This window comes from Pseudonaja textilis, chromosome 2 (genome assembly GCF_049901715.1).
Source record: "Pseudonaja textilis isolate UNSWEBS1 chromosome 2, rPseTex1.2, whole genome shotgun sequence".
NCBI lineage: Eukaryota > Metazoa > Chordata > Lepidosauria > Squamata > Elapidae > Pseudonaja > Pseudonaja textilis.
Genome location: NC_141991.1, coordinates 2,677,714 through 2,691,347, shown reverse-complemented (window position 1 = coordinate 2,691,347; position 13,634 = coordinate 2,677,714). Strand labels below are relative to the sequence as shown.

Genomic DNA, 13,634 nt, shown 5'->3' with positions numbered 1-13,634 from the left:
CCCCTTGAGCACCCCTCCTTGCGAGGAGATCTCCGTAGCCCTGGAGATATTAAATCAATTGTTAATATAAAAGCAGAAACACCACCCCTTCTTTTTACCAGATGTTTCTGTCTACCCTCTGAATCTGAAATCCTGAGATACGCAAGCTGCTACTATTAATTGAATCTTTTAACCAGAAGGGAGAACTGCCAATTTGTAAAAATCGGGGTTGCATCTGTTTAAAGAGAGTGTTTCATCTCTATCTTATTCACTTGTGAACATAAACTAGTCAGAGTGACAGGGGAGGAGTTTTTATTCCATTTTTCCTTGATCTGTTCAAAATCCCTGTTTGCTTTACCCCTCCTTTATCTTTTGGGTTTACTTTTGCTGAGACCTGCTGTTTCCTAGATCAGCATCCCCTCTGCATTTGTAAAGGTGAAATAATCACAAAAAGCCGCCCCTTTACAAACCGCTAGCTGTTTAAACAATTCATCACTTGAGTCTGAAATTCAAAATGAATTCCGGAGAAGAATAAAAAGCAAAACAAAATCTACCAGAGAGCATTTTTAGTGAGACTGCTGTCAGAAGTGTCATCTTGAGGTGAAATTCTATCCTATTCTATTCTATATACCATCGGGCAACTATCATACAAAGGAATAGAAACGGGCAGGCACTACGTACCGTAAATTATTGCATGATTTTTGAAAATCCCATCCGGGTGATCATCTATATCTGTCACATTGACAACTATATTCTCTCTGATATGTAGTCAGGAAATATAAAACATTTTGTTCCATTGGTCCAGAAATTCCTGCCTGATTCTTCCCCCTGTGGACACTCCAGGCCAATTCAGATTACTATTAATGTTTTCTTCACTTTAAACAGCTCAGATGTATTTCAGGGGTAGCATCTTAGAGGTTCGCTAGTGAATGGAGCTCGGTGCTGTGTGTGCAAAGTCACTGGGACCTTCCATGGCTGAATGGGGAACACAACCTGCATATTCCTGCTGCTCATTCAGCCTCTTCATCATTAGCCGGTCCTATGCCCAGAGGCCCTCCACCCACCCCAGGGCAGAGAGAGAGTAAAGAAAATAACCTTAGGAGATAAGCAACCTATTCTCAAGTCCACAACAGAGAATGTTACAAACAGGCTCAGACAAACACCTCCCTAATTCAGAGGAACATCAGAAATGGGTAGGCGGTTCAACACAATCAGACTTGCAAGATTTTCTTATTAACATTCGGTCTCAATAATAAAAAGTGTTGAAGAATCTTCCTGTGGACTTGATTTCTTGGCCTGGTCTACCAAGTGGGGCTGGGCCTGAGGGACCTTTCGTGGCTGAGGAGGGACTGCAATTTGGGTGTCCCCACTCCTAGTCCAGCAACAGCACCTTCCCCATGCAGCCCACCAGCTCTCTAATAGGAAAGCCACCCCGAGAGAGACTCCTGTAGGAAGTTAGCACCCACTCCTAGAAAAATGAAATGTCCTAGGAAATATTTAAAAGGCAGAATATTTCCCCTAAAAAGAGTAGAAACTCAGAAGCAGAAGCTCACCTCAGAAGCAGAAACTCACCCCCACCTTTGCTAATGGACCATTACTCTGGCCTGGGCCAGCCTATTTTACATAACAAAGATCTCCAGTAGAGCTATAGGAATTGCCCAAAAGCCCTTTTCATTACATCATCATCATCATCCAACAAGGCTCAACCAAGCCTGGGACTCAGGACAGTCTACAAAGTTGCCCCTGCACGGCCCCATGGGAATCTGACAACTAATCAGTATACAAACTCCAATTCAAATCCCAATAGAGGGCATAAAACCCCGGGCACATTCAGCAGATCAGCCCGCCCTTCTTTTCCTTCATCTTGAAGCATGGGATCGTTCTTTTCCACTTTGGAGCTCCAAGCCACGTGGTCTTGTCCGCCATTAAACCATTTTCCCAAGCAGTCACCGTGTTTCCAGTGTCTTTCTTCTCCGCTTGGAACTGAACCCGGAAGGATAATTCTTCCAACACTCACTACTGCACATCGATCTTCTCCCCCATCAACTGCAGGAAGAAGCAGCCCATAGGGCGGGTGAGGAATGTGGGTAGTCCTCACTTAGGGACCACGAGCATGACTGGCAATTCTGCTGCTGAGGTTTATGACTGCTAAGTGAAATAATCACCCGATTGCAAAAGGCTTTGGACTTCATTTAGCCTCTAGGCATTAAATGACTGACTGTAGGCATTTGAGACGTCACCTGGCTGCTACTTGTGATTGGATTTCAGTCTTCTCGGTGGATTTGGCTTGTTTTAAGCTGGTTGGGCAGCATGCTAATGGCTATCGCATGATCGTTGGGCAGTTGGATGATTTAAAATGCAAGGATTGTTTGCAAAGCGAGCCCTAACCCAACATAATGTTGAATATTTACTAAACGAGACAAATGGTAAGCGAGGACTACCTGTATTACACCCAGGAACAAAAAAGCCACGTGCAGCGGATGTCATTTGCTGGAAGCATCACAGGAAGAAAATAATTGTTGTACCTAGCTGGTAGTTCACCCAAAAGGATGTGAAGGATTGTGGTGAGAAAAAAACAATTTCTGCTCTGGGTGGTCCCTGTCCCCTGGAACCGATGGAGGAGTTTGGGATTATGAGCGCACACAAATAAATCCCTTTATAAGCCTGAGCTCTTCCCAGGAATCTCCCATGCGGAGCACAGTCGCTTCCTAAAAGACCCCTCACCATGGTTTGAAAACTGCAGATTGGTTGGAGGCAGAGCGGATGTGGATCCTACAGATTTAAACAGATAATCAGAGTTCGGAGGGACCTTGTAAGTCATCTAGTCCCACCCTCCGCCCAAGCATGAGACCCTACACCATTTCTGACAGATGGGAGTCCAACCTCTTCTAGAAAGTCTCAAGTGATGGCGCTCCCACAACTTCCGAGGGCAAGCTGTTCCATCGGTTGATTGTTCTCAGTCAGAAAGTTTCTCCTTATTTCCAGGTTAAATTCTCTCCGTGTTCAGTTTCTATCCATTATTTGTTGTCTGGCCTTCAGGTGCTTTGGAAAATAGCGTCACCCCTTCCTCTCTGTGGCAGCCCCTCAAATATTGGGACACTGCTGTTGTGTCTCCTCTGATCATTCTCTTCACTAGACTAGCCATGCCCAGTTCCTGTAACTATTTGGAGCGAACAGACTAAATGCATGATGAAGTTGGTGGTAACTGGGAAATGGACTTGCCATATCTAACTGGAAAACAATTTGGACTGGACTCTTGGGAAAATGGATCGACAACGGAGGTTTATGATTTTAAGGAACAAGACACAATTGTGGTTTGATTGTTCTCAACCAAAATCAACGGAAAAAGTTTTATTCGTAAGAATCAAAAATATTTCATCCCTGGCAGATCAGAGACGACGATTATAGTGACTTATGGTAAATAAGAAGCCATTCTATACTTTATGTTAAATGAAAAGCTGGATTTTTAATGCTTTGCCATTTTAACTTTGCTGTTGATTCTCCTGTTAACCACTTTGCCTCTTTCTATAGTAGATACAGTATATGAAAGTCAAATTGTTTGTAGAGGTAGAATGTTATAAATTTTGGGCCTGCTTCGCAAGGGGAGGAAACTAAGGTTGCTCCGATATATTTATGAATATTCAAATGGAGGGGATAATTTGTGTAAATCTCTTTTTGTCTTTTTAATGCACATTTTTCTTTATTTTTAAATGTTGTATCTATCCTTGTTTTTGTTTTGGAGTTTAATTTATATTAATTTTCCTGAATAAAATATTTTTTTCAAAACAGCCATTTTACAAGAAACAAGTTCATGGGGGCTGCTCTTTATCGATTTTCTAAACTGCCTCTAAATTCATCGAAACATTGCATTACAGCCTTGAAAAGGACCCCGGAAGTCCAACCCGCTTCTCAAGGCAGGAGCTTTATACCATCCCGCTCAACTGGTTCTCCAGTCTATTCTTGAAAACCTCCAGTGATGGAGACACCTACAAAACCTGGAGGAAAGTTATGGCATTGATTAATTGCTCTCACTGATAAAGACAATTTCTCTTTATTTCTAAGTTGGGCCTCATTTTAACAAACGTCCACCCATTACTTCTTATCCTCCCATCTGGGGCCCTAGAGAATAAGTCAATCCACTCTTCTTTGTGACAGACCCTTTATCACCTTTGTTAGTCTTCTCTGCGCACTTTCCAAGGTCTCAGCAAATTTTTTGTATCATGGTGACCAGAACTGGACACAGTATTCTAAGTGTGGTCTCATCACAACTGTGTAAAGCAATTCTATCGCTTCTTCTTGTCTTGACATTATTCTTCTGTTGATATAGTGTAGCACTGCATTGGCTTTTTTTGGCAGCTGCAACACAACACTGGCACAAGGGGTATTTGTCCATTCTCATGTGCCTCAGGGATACATGGCCTGCCCTTAGGGAGATTTCCCAGAGGCAGCCACCATTTTCAGTGCACCCACAATTCCTTAACACAGTCTACAAGGTATTAAGATAGCAAAACAGAACAGTTTGTCCTACTCCCAGTGACCCAGAAGCAGCCACCATATTGATAGAAGCAGGCATACAAAATGGCAGCTGCTTCCACACATCCACTGCATGGCCCAGGGATGAATCTTGAGCCAGACAAAATAACAGCTCTTTCTATAAGGCAGCCCAGAGATGCATGTCCTGCCCTCTTTCCCCACGAGGTTCAGAAATCTTCCAAAGGTATGGAGAATTGATGCATGGTAGGGTGGGAGTAAGGCCTACGGATTACATGGATCCAGTAGAAGTGGGGACCCTTTGGGGGAGAGAAAGGCCTATGGCCATGATGGCAAATCTATGGCATAGGTGCCACAGGTGGCATGCAGAACCATTTGTGCAGGCACGCAAGCCCCAGCCAAATTTCCCTGCACTGCGCATGCGTGCACCTCCCAGCTGATTTTTGGCCTGTTTGAGGCCATTTTCGCCCTCCCAGAGGCTCGAGGGAATCCTCTGTAGCCTCGGGAGACTGAAAAACAGGCCTTCCGGAAATACAGTAAGTGCCCGTTTTCAGCCTCTGGAGCTCGGGGAAGGCCATTTTTGCTCTCCCAGAGACTCGAGGGAAGCCTTTGCAGCCTCAGAAGGCTGAAACACGGGCCTTCTGGAAATACTGGAAGTGCTGAAACTGGCCCCTTTTTCAGCCTCCTGAGGCTCCAGGGGTTTCCCTCGAGCTTCCAGGTGGGCAAAACGGCTTCAAATGGGCCAAAAATCAGCTGGGAGGTGCACGCATGCGCAGTGCAGATAAGGGGGTAGGGCAGGGGTATTGCATGTGCCTTCACAGGGGGGGGGGATGCGGGACGCATTGCATTGTGGGTGCCAGCATGCACACACGCTTTCCGCACACCACAACTAAAAGGTTCGCCATCATTGGCCTACAGGGACCTGTGAGGAAGGGAAAGGCCTGGGAGGACCCAAAGATTGGGATAGGGGAGGCCTTTGGAAGGCAAACCTGCACTAAGCTTCCAAGAGCTTCCCCAAACTCTGAAGTAGCCGCTGTTGAGCTTAACAACTTACACATTCGTTTGACAGCTTCATCAGGGAGAGAAGGGGGTGGCGATAGTTCAGAAAGTACTTAACCACTTAACCAACATTACAACATGCTCTTGTGGCCCGCCAGCTGAGCTGGCGACAGACTCGGACAGTGAGGAGGTTGGGGAGGAACATGGGCCAGTCCTGGAGTCTGGGAAAGACTCTGACAAGTGCTCTGCATCTGAGGCAGAGATGGGGCCAGGGCCATCTGACAGTGATCAGCTGCCTTCGGAGTCAGAGATAAGTGGGGCAGAAGAGCAGCTGGAGCCTGTTCTCAGTTGCGCTTGTGCAGAGTTGCTAGGAGAAAGGAACAGTTAAGGACCAAGGGTTGACTTGGGATTAAAGGCTCAGGTGAATGCCCCCTCCCATAGGGAATAAAGAGGAGCGAGAGGGGAGTGGTTTGCAGGAGACAATTAATTCGATTCATTAGGGTGAAGATCTGTTCCTGATTTCTTGCCAAGTAATTGCTGCTACATTTGGAAGATATCGGCCTGGCAACTCAAGAAGCCCAAGAAACGTCTGTCGTTGTGAAATCTCATGAAAGACTCTTTGCCGGGACTTTGCTGGAGAGGAATTCACTTTAACCTAAATAAAAGGGGTTTTATTGGAATGAGGAGTCTGCTTCGTGATTCTGAGAAGCCTAGGTTGGAACACATGCAACCAAAATTTGCAGCTGTATCTCGAGGACTACTTGTATGGTGGCTGGGGAATTATGGCATTCATAATCTGAAGCTCAAAAAAGTAGAAGAGAGAAACTCCACAATCAATAGATGATATCTAGAAACAGGTAGTTCACCTTTATCAAATAGATTTCACATTTTTTCCTCTCCAACTACAAGTATAAACTTGCAATGTGTCGACTAAAAAGGATCAGGCCAACATCCAGAGTCTATTTCTCACCTACACTCTTAACGGGAGTTCAGAAATGAAATTCAAACTCATTAACTTTGGCCTCTTATGAATTTAGTTATATGCAGTAAGGCAGGGGTGTCAAACTGAAGACCCAGGGCCCAGATCCAGCCATGGGGTGCTTAGATCTGTCCCGTGAGGCTGCCCTGGAAACAGCGAAGGACTGCCCAACGGCGCCTCTGCCAGTGAAAATGGAACTTACAAGGGCTGCAATGCAGCTCTCCTGAGCTCTGTTTTTGCTGGTAGAGGGTTGCAGGAGGCTGTCGCAGTGAAAACAGAGCTCAGGAACTCATTTTTGTTGGCAAAGCTCTCGCCCACCCGACATGAGTGATGTCAACATAGCCACATCCACCCTGGCCCTCCAAGGTCAAACACAAACCTGATGCAGCCTTCAATGAAATAGAGTTTGACACCCCTGCGATAAGGAGTTATCTAGGCCTAAAGTGCTGTCCAAAGATTGGACATTAGAAAAGTTTCTCCCATGTGAGTCCTCTGGTGTTTCACCAGGTTTGAATTGAAATGAAAACTTTCTCCACAATCAGGGCATTCAAAGTGTTTTTCATGTGACCTCTGGTGTATCACCATGTGAGAATTCAGACTGAAACTTTTGCCACAAACGGGACACTCATACGGTTTCTCTCCTGTGTGAGTCCTCTGATGTATCATCAGGTTGGAATTCTGACTGAAACTTTTGCCACAAACAGGACACTCATACGGTTTCTCTCCTGTGTGAGTCTTCTGGTGTTTCACCATGTAGCAATTCCAACTGAAACTTTTGCCACAAACAGAACACTTATATGGTTTCTCCCCTGTGTGAATCCTCTGGTGTTTAACCAGGCTGGAAGTACGACTGAAACTTTTCCCACAGTCAGGACATTCAAAAGCTTTCTCTCCTGTGTGTGTCATCTGGTGATTTGTGAGCTGTAATTCTGTAATGAAAGTTTTCCCACAATCCGGACATTCAGAGGGTTTCTCTCCTGTGTGAGTCTTCTGGTGTATCACCAGGCTGGAATTATGACTGAAACTTTTCCCACACTCAGGACATTCAAAGGGTTTCTCTCCTGTGTGAGTCCTCTGGTGTTTTATGAGGTTGGAATTGGTAATGAAATATTTCCCACAATCAGGACATTCAAAGGGTTTCTCTCCTGTGTGAATCCTCTGGTGGCCAATAAGGTTGGAATTCTGACTGAAACGTTTGCCACAAAGAAGGCACTCATACGGTTTCTCTCCAGTGTGAGTCCTCTGGTGTGTCACCAGGCGGCTTTGGTGACTGAACCTTTTCCCACAGAAAGTGCATTCAAAGGGTTTATCTCCTGTATGAATCCTCTGGTGACTCACGAACTGGAATTTTCTCATGAAACATTCCCCACAATATGGACATTGATATGATTTCTCTTCTGTATGAGTCCTCTGGTGTTTCACCAATCTGGAATTGTCAATGAAACTTTCCCCACAAACCAGACACTCATACGGCTTCTCTCCTGTGTGAGTCCTCTGGTGTATCACCAGTTGGGAACTGTGTCTGAAACTTTTCCCACAAAGAGCACATTGAAATGGTTTCTCTCCTGTATGAGTCCTCTGGTGTATCACCAGGTGGGAATTCTGTCTGAAATTTTTCCCACAAACCGGGCACTCATATGGTTTCTCTCCTGTGTGAGTCCTCTGGTGTATCACCAGTTGCCAATTATGACTGAAACTTTTCCCACAAAGAGCACATTCAAAGGGTTTCTCTCCTGTGTGCGTCATCTGGTGAAACAATAGGCTGGAGTTGTGTCTGAAACTTTTCCCACAATCAGGACATTCAAAGAGTTTACCTCTTGTGTGAGTCTTCTGGTGAAACACTAGGTTGGAGTTGTGTCTGAAACTTTTCCCACAATCAGGACATTCAAAGGGTTTCTCTCCTGTGTGAGTTCTCTGATGGTTCACCAGGTTGGTATTCTGACTGAAACTTTTCCCACAATCAGGACATTCAAATGGTTTTTCTCCTGTGTGAGTCCTCTGGTGCTTCAACATGCCAGAATTCTGTCTGAAACGTTTCCCACAATCAGGACATTCAAATGGTTTCTCTCCTGTATGAATCCTCTGGTGTACGATCAGGTGGGAATTATGACTGAAACTTTTCCCACAAACCGGGCACTTGTATGGTTTCTCTTCTGTGTGAATCCTCTGGTGTTTTGCCAGGTGAGAATTCTGAATGAAACTTTTCCCACAATCAGAACATTCAAATGGTTTCTCTCCTGTGTGAATCTTCTGGTGTACCACCAGGTGGGACTTCTGACGGAAACTTTTCCCACATGCAGGACATTCAAAAGGTTTCTCTCCTGTATGTGTTCTCTGGTGCATCACAAGGAGGGAATTTGCAGTGAAACATTTCCTGCAATCAGGACACTCATATGATTTCTTTTTGGTGGGCATCATCTAGTTTATCACCAGGCCGGAGTTCAGACCAAAACTTTTCCAACAAACAGCGCATTCAACGGGTTTCTCCCTGGTGTGAGTTCTCTAATGTATTACCAAGCTGCCATACTCAATACATTGGGAGCACTTGTAGGGCTCCTCTCCTATGTGGGTCCACCTATGAACCACAAGGGAGCTGTTCTAACCAAAACTTTGGCCACATTAGTATTATTTGTCTCCAATGTGGATCGTTTTGTGCATACTCCGTTGTGATTTGAAATCTGCACTTTTCCCACAATTGACACGTCTGTGCAGCTGCAAAAAGGGATCACGTGGATCCTAGAACACAATTTCTGGATTAATTTGCTTTCCTCTTTCATGTTCCTCGTTATTCTCAGTTGTCCGGAGTGGTTTTATTGGCATCTTCTTTGTCTATAAGATTCAAAGGAAAGAGTAATTTGTATTGTTTATAAAATGGTTGCAGAAGATGTGAAAGAAGAAAAGCATGTACATTAAAGGTTAAAAAGCAAACATGCCACAATGCTAAAAGAACATCTTACATTAATTATGATTCGTTTGACACTGTGAAGATTACCGAGATCCAAGTTCACCTTTGCATTCAACCATGAAATTCTCATGTTGATTTCGGTCAATACAAATTGTTAGTACATCAATTATTGGATAGGATTGCTGTAATTAAGATGAATATTACCTACAACAGAATAATAGAGTTGGAAGGGACCTTGAAGGTCTTCTAGTCCAACCCTCTGCTCAAGCAATAGACTTTATACTATTTTCAGACAAGTGGCTGTCGAATCTCTTTTTGAAAGCCTCCAGTGATGGAGAACCCAAAACCTCCGAAGGGAAGCTATTCCATTGGTTGATTGCTGTTAATTGTTAGGAATTTTCTCTTTAGTTCAAGGTTGCTTCACGGGTTAGTTTCCATCCATTGTTTCTTTTGTTACTCTGGAAAATAGTTTGAGTTGTCTTTGTCCTTGTAGGAGCCCCTAAAATACTGGAACACTGCTGTCATGTCTCAGCTAGTCCTTCTCATTAAACTAGACATACCCATTTCCTGTAACCATTCCTTGTATGTTTTAGCCTCCAGCACTCTAAATTACCAAGGATGCATTTTCTGTTTCAGACTTTACCAACACTTGTGATACTCTGTTTAAACAATGGCAGATGGAGATCTCTTAAGTTTATATTGCAAGGGAATAAACAAGGACTAAATCTAAATGATCGCAAGACGCTAAGGCAAGGGTCTTCAAACTTGGCACGTTTAAGACTTATCTCCCAGAATTCCTGAGCTATCATGACTGGAGGAGGAATTCTGGGAGTTGAAATCCACAAGTCTTAAAGCTGTCATGTCTGAAGACCTTTGTGCTAAGGAAATAGGAGGTTGGGTTTACCAGATTTAAAATTGTACTTTGATGCTTGTTTTGTTTGGGAAAAAAAGAGTAATTCTCCAAATGAAGACGATACTTGAACTAGAGGGCCATGAATTAAGATTTTGAAGGCAAGACTATTTATTGTATGATACGGTTAGGGAATGATATAAAGGCAATGGATTTTATCCATTAAAGAAAAGCTTTTTATCGTTGATGGTGGACATGTCACAAAGCAAAGGAATTTTGGAGTACGATACACATTTTAAAACAGAACTACTAAAGTGAATATAAAGATAAAAGCACACAGGGTTTTTTTTTTAAGGCTTAATGGATACAGAACTTGACAAAAATGGAACATTGATGTTATATGTGTTGATTGAGGCAAAAATGGAAGAATATTTTCATTCCCACAATAGATGAATGGCTGTAAAACCTGATGGCGTTAACAGAGATGGCTAAATTGACTGCTTTGATTAAAGAAAAGAACATGGTTAATTTGTTTCTATACGGAAACTGCTTTTGGACTTTGTTCTTGAGATATTAATATATTTTTTGTGGGGAAAAAACCCCAAATTCTTAGCACTGCAAAGTGTTACTATGAAATATATCAGGAAATGCTGGGGATAGATTATACAATTGTAGTTATATACATAGAGAAAAATAGAAATTAAGCACACAAACAAATTTATATATGTGGAAGATCCATGGGTATTCAGCTTGAAAAATGTTCCAAAACGGTTACAAATCTTTTGAGCTACTTTTAGAGATGTGGGGCTTTAACTGATGCCTAAAGTCTCTGCAAGATTTGAAGCACCAGTTTTGCCATGGAAGTTCTGAGATCCAAATAAGTCAAGAAATACTTTCTACAACCACTCTGGTGACATTCCTATTGTAGTAGTCCTCACTTACTGACTGCATTTGGGACTGGCATCTTGTGTCACTAAGCAACCTGATCATGAAGCAGGATGTCACATGACAGTGCCAACTTACACCTGTTGCTCTGCAGATGTGGGTTGTTAAAGGCAATTTCACCTGACCGTGGCTTTCCACTTCCTACCGGCATCCCCACTGATTTAACTTGTGTGAAGCTAGCTGGGAAGGTCACAAATGGGGATCATGAGGGTGGGACGTTGCAACCATCATAAATGTGCACCAGTTGGCAAGAACCCAAATTGATTGCAACTCCTTTTCCTGCCTCTACACAACCACAGGAACTGCTGACATGTTCAGGTCACTTACGGTGTTACGGTGACCACAGATTTCAGGACCAGGTCTACATCTGCTTCTGCAGTGCCATAGTAACTTCGAAGGCTCACGAAACATATGGTAAGTGAGAACTAGGGGTATTAGTAGGTATTGAGGTAAGGTCTTCAATAGCTGAACCTGGTTAATACATGGAGGGGGCACCTATAGGAAATACCGTGCTTGTTGGTTAGACATGGAAGTAAAAAATCAAAAGACACAATGTTAGATTAGTCCAATATTATTGCCAAGAAAACATAACAGGGTCCATAACAGAACAACAGAGTTGAAAGAGATCTTGGGAGATCTTCTATCTAGCCCAATCCCTTGCTTGAGCAGGAGGTCCTGAGAAACCTGACAACTTTATCGCCCAAAAGGTAGAGGATGGAATTAGAGGGTCAGCTCTACTGGACTTAATACTAAGAGAGAAGAAATGAAAGAGCAACAAACATATTCGGGGGCCTTGAGGCTAAAACAAACAAAGATGGTTGCAGGAGTTGGGTGTGTCTAGTCTACAGAAGAGGAGGAGAAGGAGGCATGATAGCAGTCTTCCAATATTTGAGGGGCTACCCCAAAGAAGGGGGGGGCTCATCCTCTTCCACAGAGCATCTGAAGGCAGAACAACCAATAATGGATGGAAATGAAGCAAGGAGAGAAGCAAGCGGAAATATCCTGACTGTGAGTACAATTAACCAGCTTGCTTGCAGAAGCTGTGGGTGCTCCATCACTGGAGGCTTTCAGGAAGAGCCTGGACAGCCATGTGCCTGAGATGGTATAAGGTCTCCTGCTGGAGCAGGGGGCTGGACTAGATGACCTCAAAGATCCCTTCCAAGTGTTATGCCATATTCTAGCTGCTTCTCTGCTTCCACGCCATGGAGGGAACCAAACAGCCTGAGTTGCTCCCAAATTCTCCTCCGACCTGCCCTCAACTCACCTGCCAGCTGAGGTTTTCGAATGATCCTTGGAAAAGGCGCAGGAACCTCTCTGCACGCCACTCTCCTCTCGTATCCATTAGTCTTCCGGAAGAGGAAGTTCCTTTGTGCTTCTTCTTCTTCTTCTTTTCTCCTTCCATCCTTTCTAGCAATATAGTACTCGATGGTTTTAACTCCTTTAAGGTCAACCAGAGAGGCCGCTATTGTGTTGTTGGCTTCCCAGTCACAGATGCTGCCATCTCGCGATACGAGGCCAAAAAAACAGGCTTGTCCCATCTACCGATGGTATTGGCCAGATCTTCTCACGGATCACCTGATATCAAGTCAATTTCAGACTCCTAGCAACCTATCTTTGCAGCTGAGCCAAGGGAAATAGTGGAATGTGTTCTTAGCTTGTGAAAATTAACTGTATGCTTCCTCTTTTCTGGGTCAGTCCAGATTGCTTATCATATCAAGCCACAGTCCTTCTCTGTTATCCAATTCATACAATCGTTCATTGTATGTTTTAGCCTCCATTCCCCTAAATGTCTTTGTTCTTCTTCTCTGAACTCTTTCTACAGTCTGAACATCTTTTTTGTGCCCTGGTGACCAAAACTAGATGCAGTATTCAAAGTGTGGTTTTTTTTCAGTACACAAAGTCAGGCTTGACAATTAATACAGCATAACACAGTACTAACAATTCATGTGATCTTGACACTTTCTCTTTCTTTTCTTTTCTTGGCTCTATCTCTGTAATGCTGCAGACTAGGACTGAATTGACTTTTTAGGTAATTACAGCATGCCGCTAACTCATATTGAAAGGACATAGTGACAGGAATCAACCTAACCTTTGCCATTTGTTTCTGTTAAGAATTGCTTGTGTTATTTTGCTACGGTTAGGAATTAATTCTGTAACCCTTTCTTAAGAATGGTACCGCTTCTTAAGAATGGTATTCTTTACTGTCTGGTTTCTTGCTTCTGTTATGTGCTTCAAAGCTAGGCACATCCTTGGAGACAGAACAAAACAGTTACCCAGGAACATCCTGCTCCATAGATAAATGGGGTCAGAGCAGAAGGCTGCCTAGGAGTACGAACACACAAGACGACAAGGGATGTTCTGTAAGATAACAAAGCATAGACAGAACATGGACAAAGAATGCTCCATGGATAAGGGCAGAATGGGCAAGACCTTACCCACATCGAATAACAAACTTTTGTCTCAGTTTGGCTAAATGAGTGTATAAG

The 13,634-nt window shown here is 43.6% G+C and overlaps 3 protein-coding genes across 3 annotated transcripts in view; all 3 read right to left on the bottom strand.

The window, feature by feature from the left end:
• The window catches only part of LOC148126548 (uncharacterized), a 152,580-nt gene that overhangs the window by 57,753 nt on the left and 81,193 nt on the right, over window positions 1-13,634 (bottom strand). The window lies entirely within an intron of this gene.
• LOC148126550 (uncharacterized) overlaps window positions 1-13,634 on the bottom strand; it is a 165,296-nt gene that overhangs the window by 70,507 nt on the left and 81,155 nt on the right. The window lies entirely within an intron of this gene.
• On the bottom strand, window positions 3,547-12,522 carry LOC148126554 (uncharacterized). The gene is made up of 2 exons (XM_087928038.1): window positions 12,413-12,522; window positions 3,547-9,277 (listed from the first exon to the last, which is right to left on the bottom strand). Exon 2 carries the CDS (start codon window positions 8,864-8,866, stop codon window positions 6,887-6,889), a length of 1,980 nt encoding a protein of 659 aa, XP_087784164.1. The 5' UTR covers window positions 8,867-9,277; window positions 12,413-12,522; the 3' UTR covers window positions 3,547-6,886.

Bases quoted from the DNA above. Each gene is read 5' to 3' on its own strand.
- LOC148126554 (XM_087928038.1), bottom strand. From the start codon at position 8,866: ATGATGCCCACCAAAAAGAAATCATATGAGTGTCCTGATTGCAGGAAA.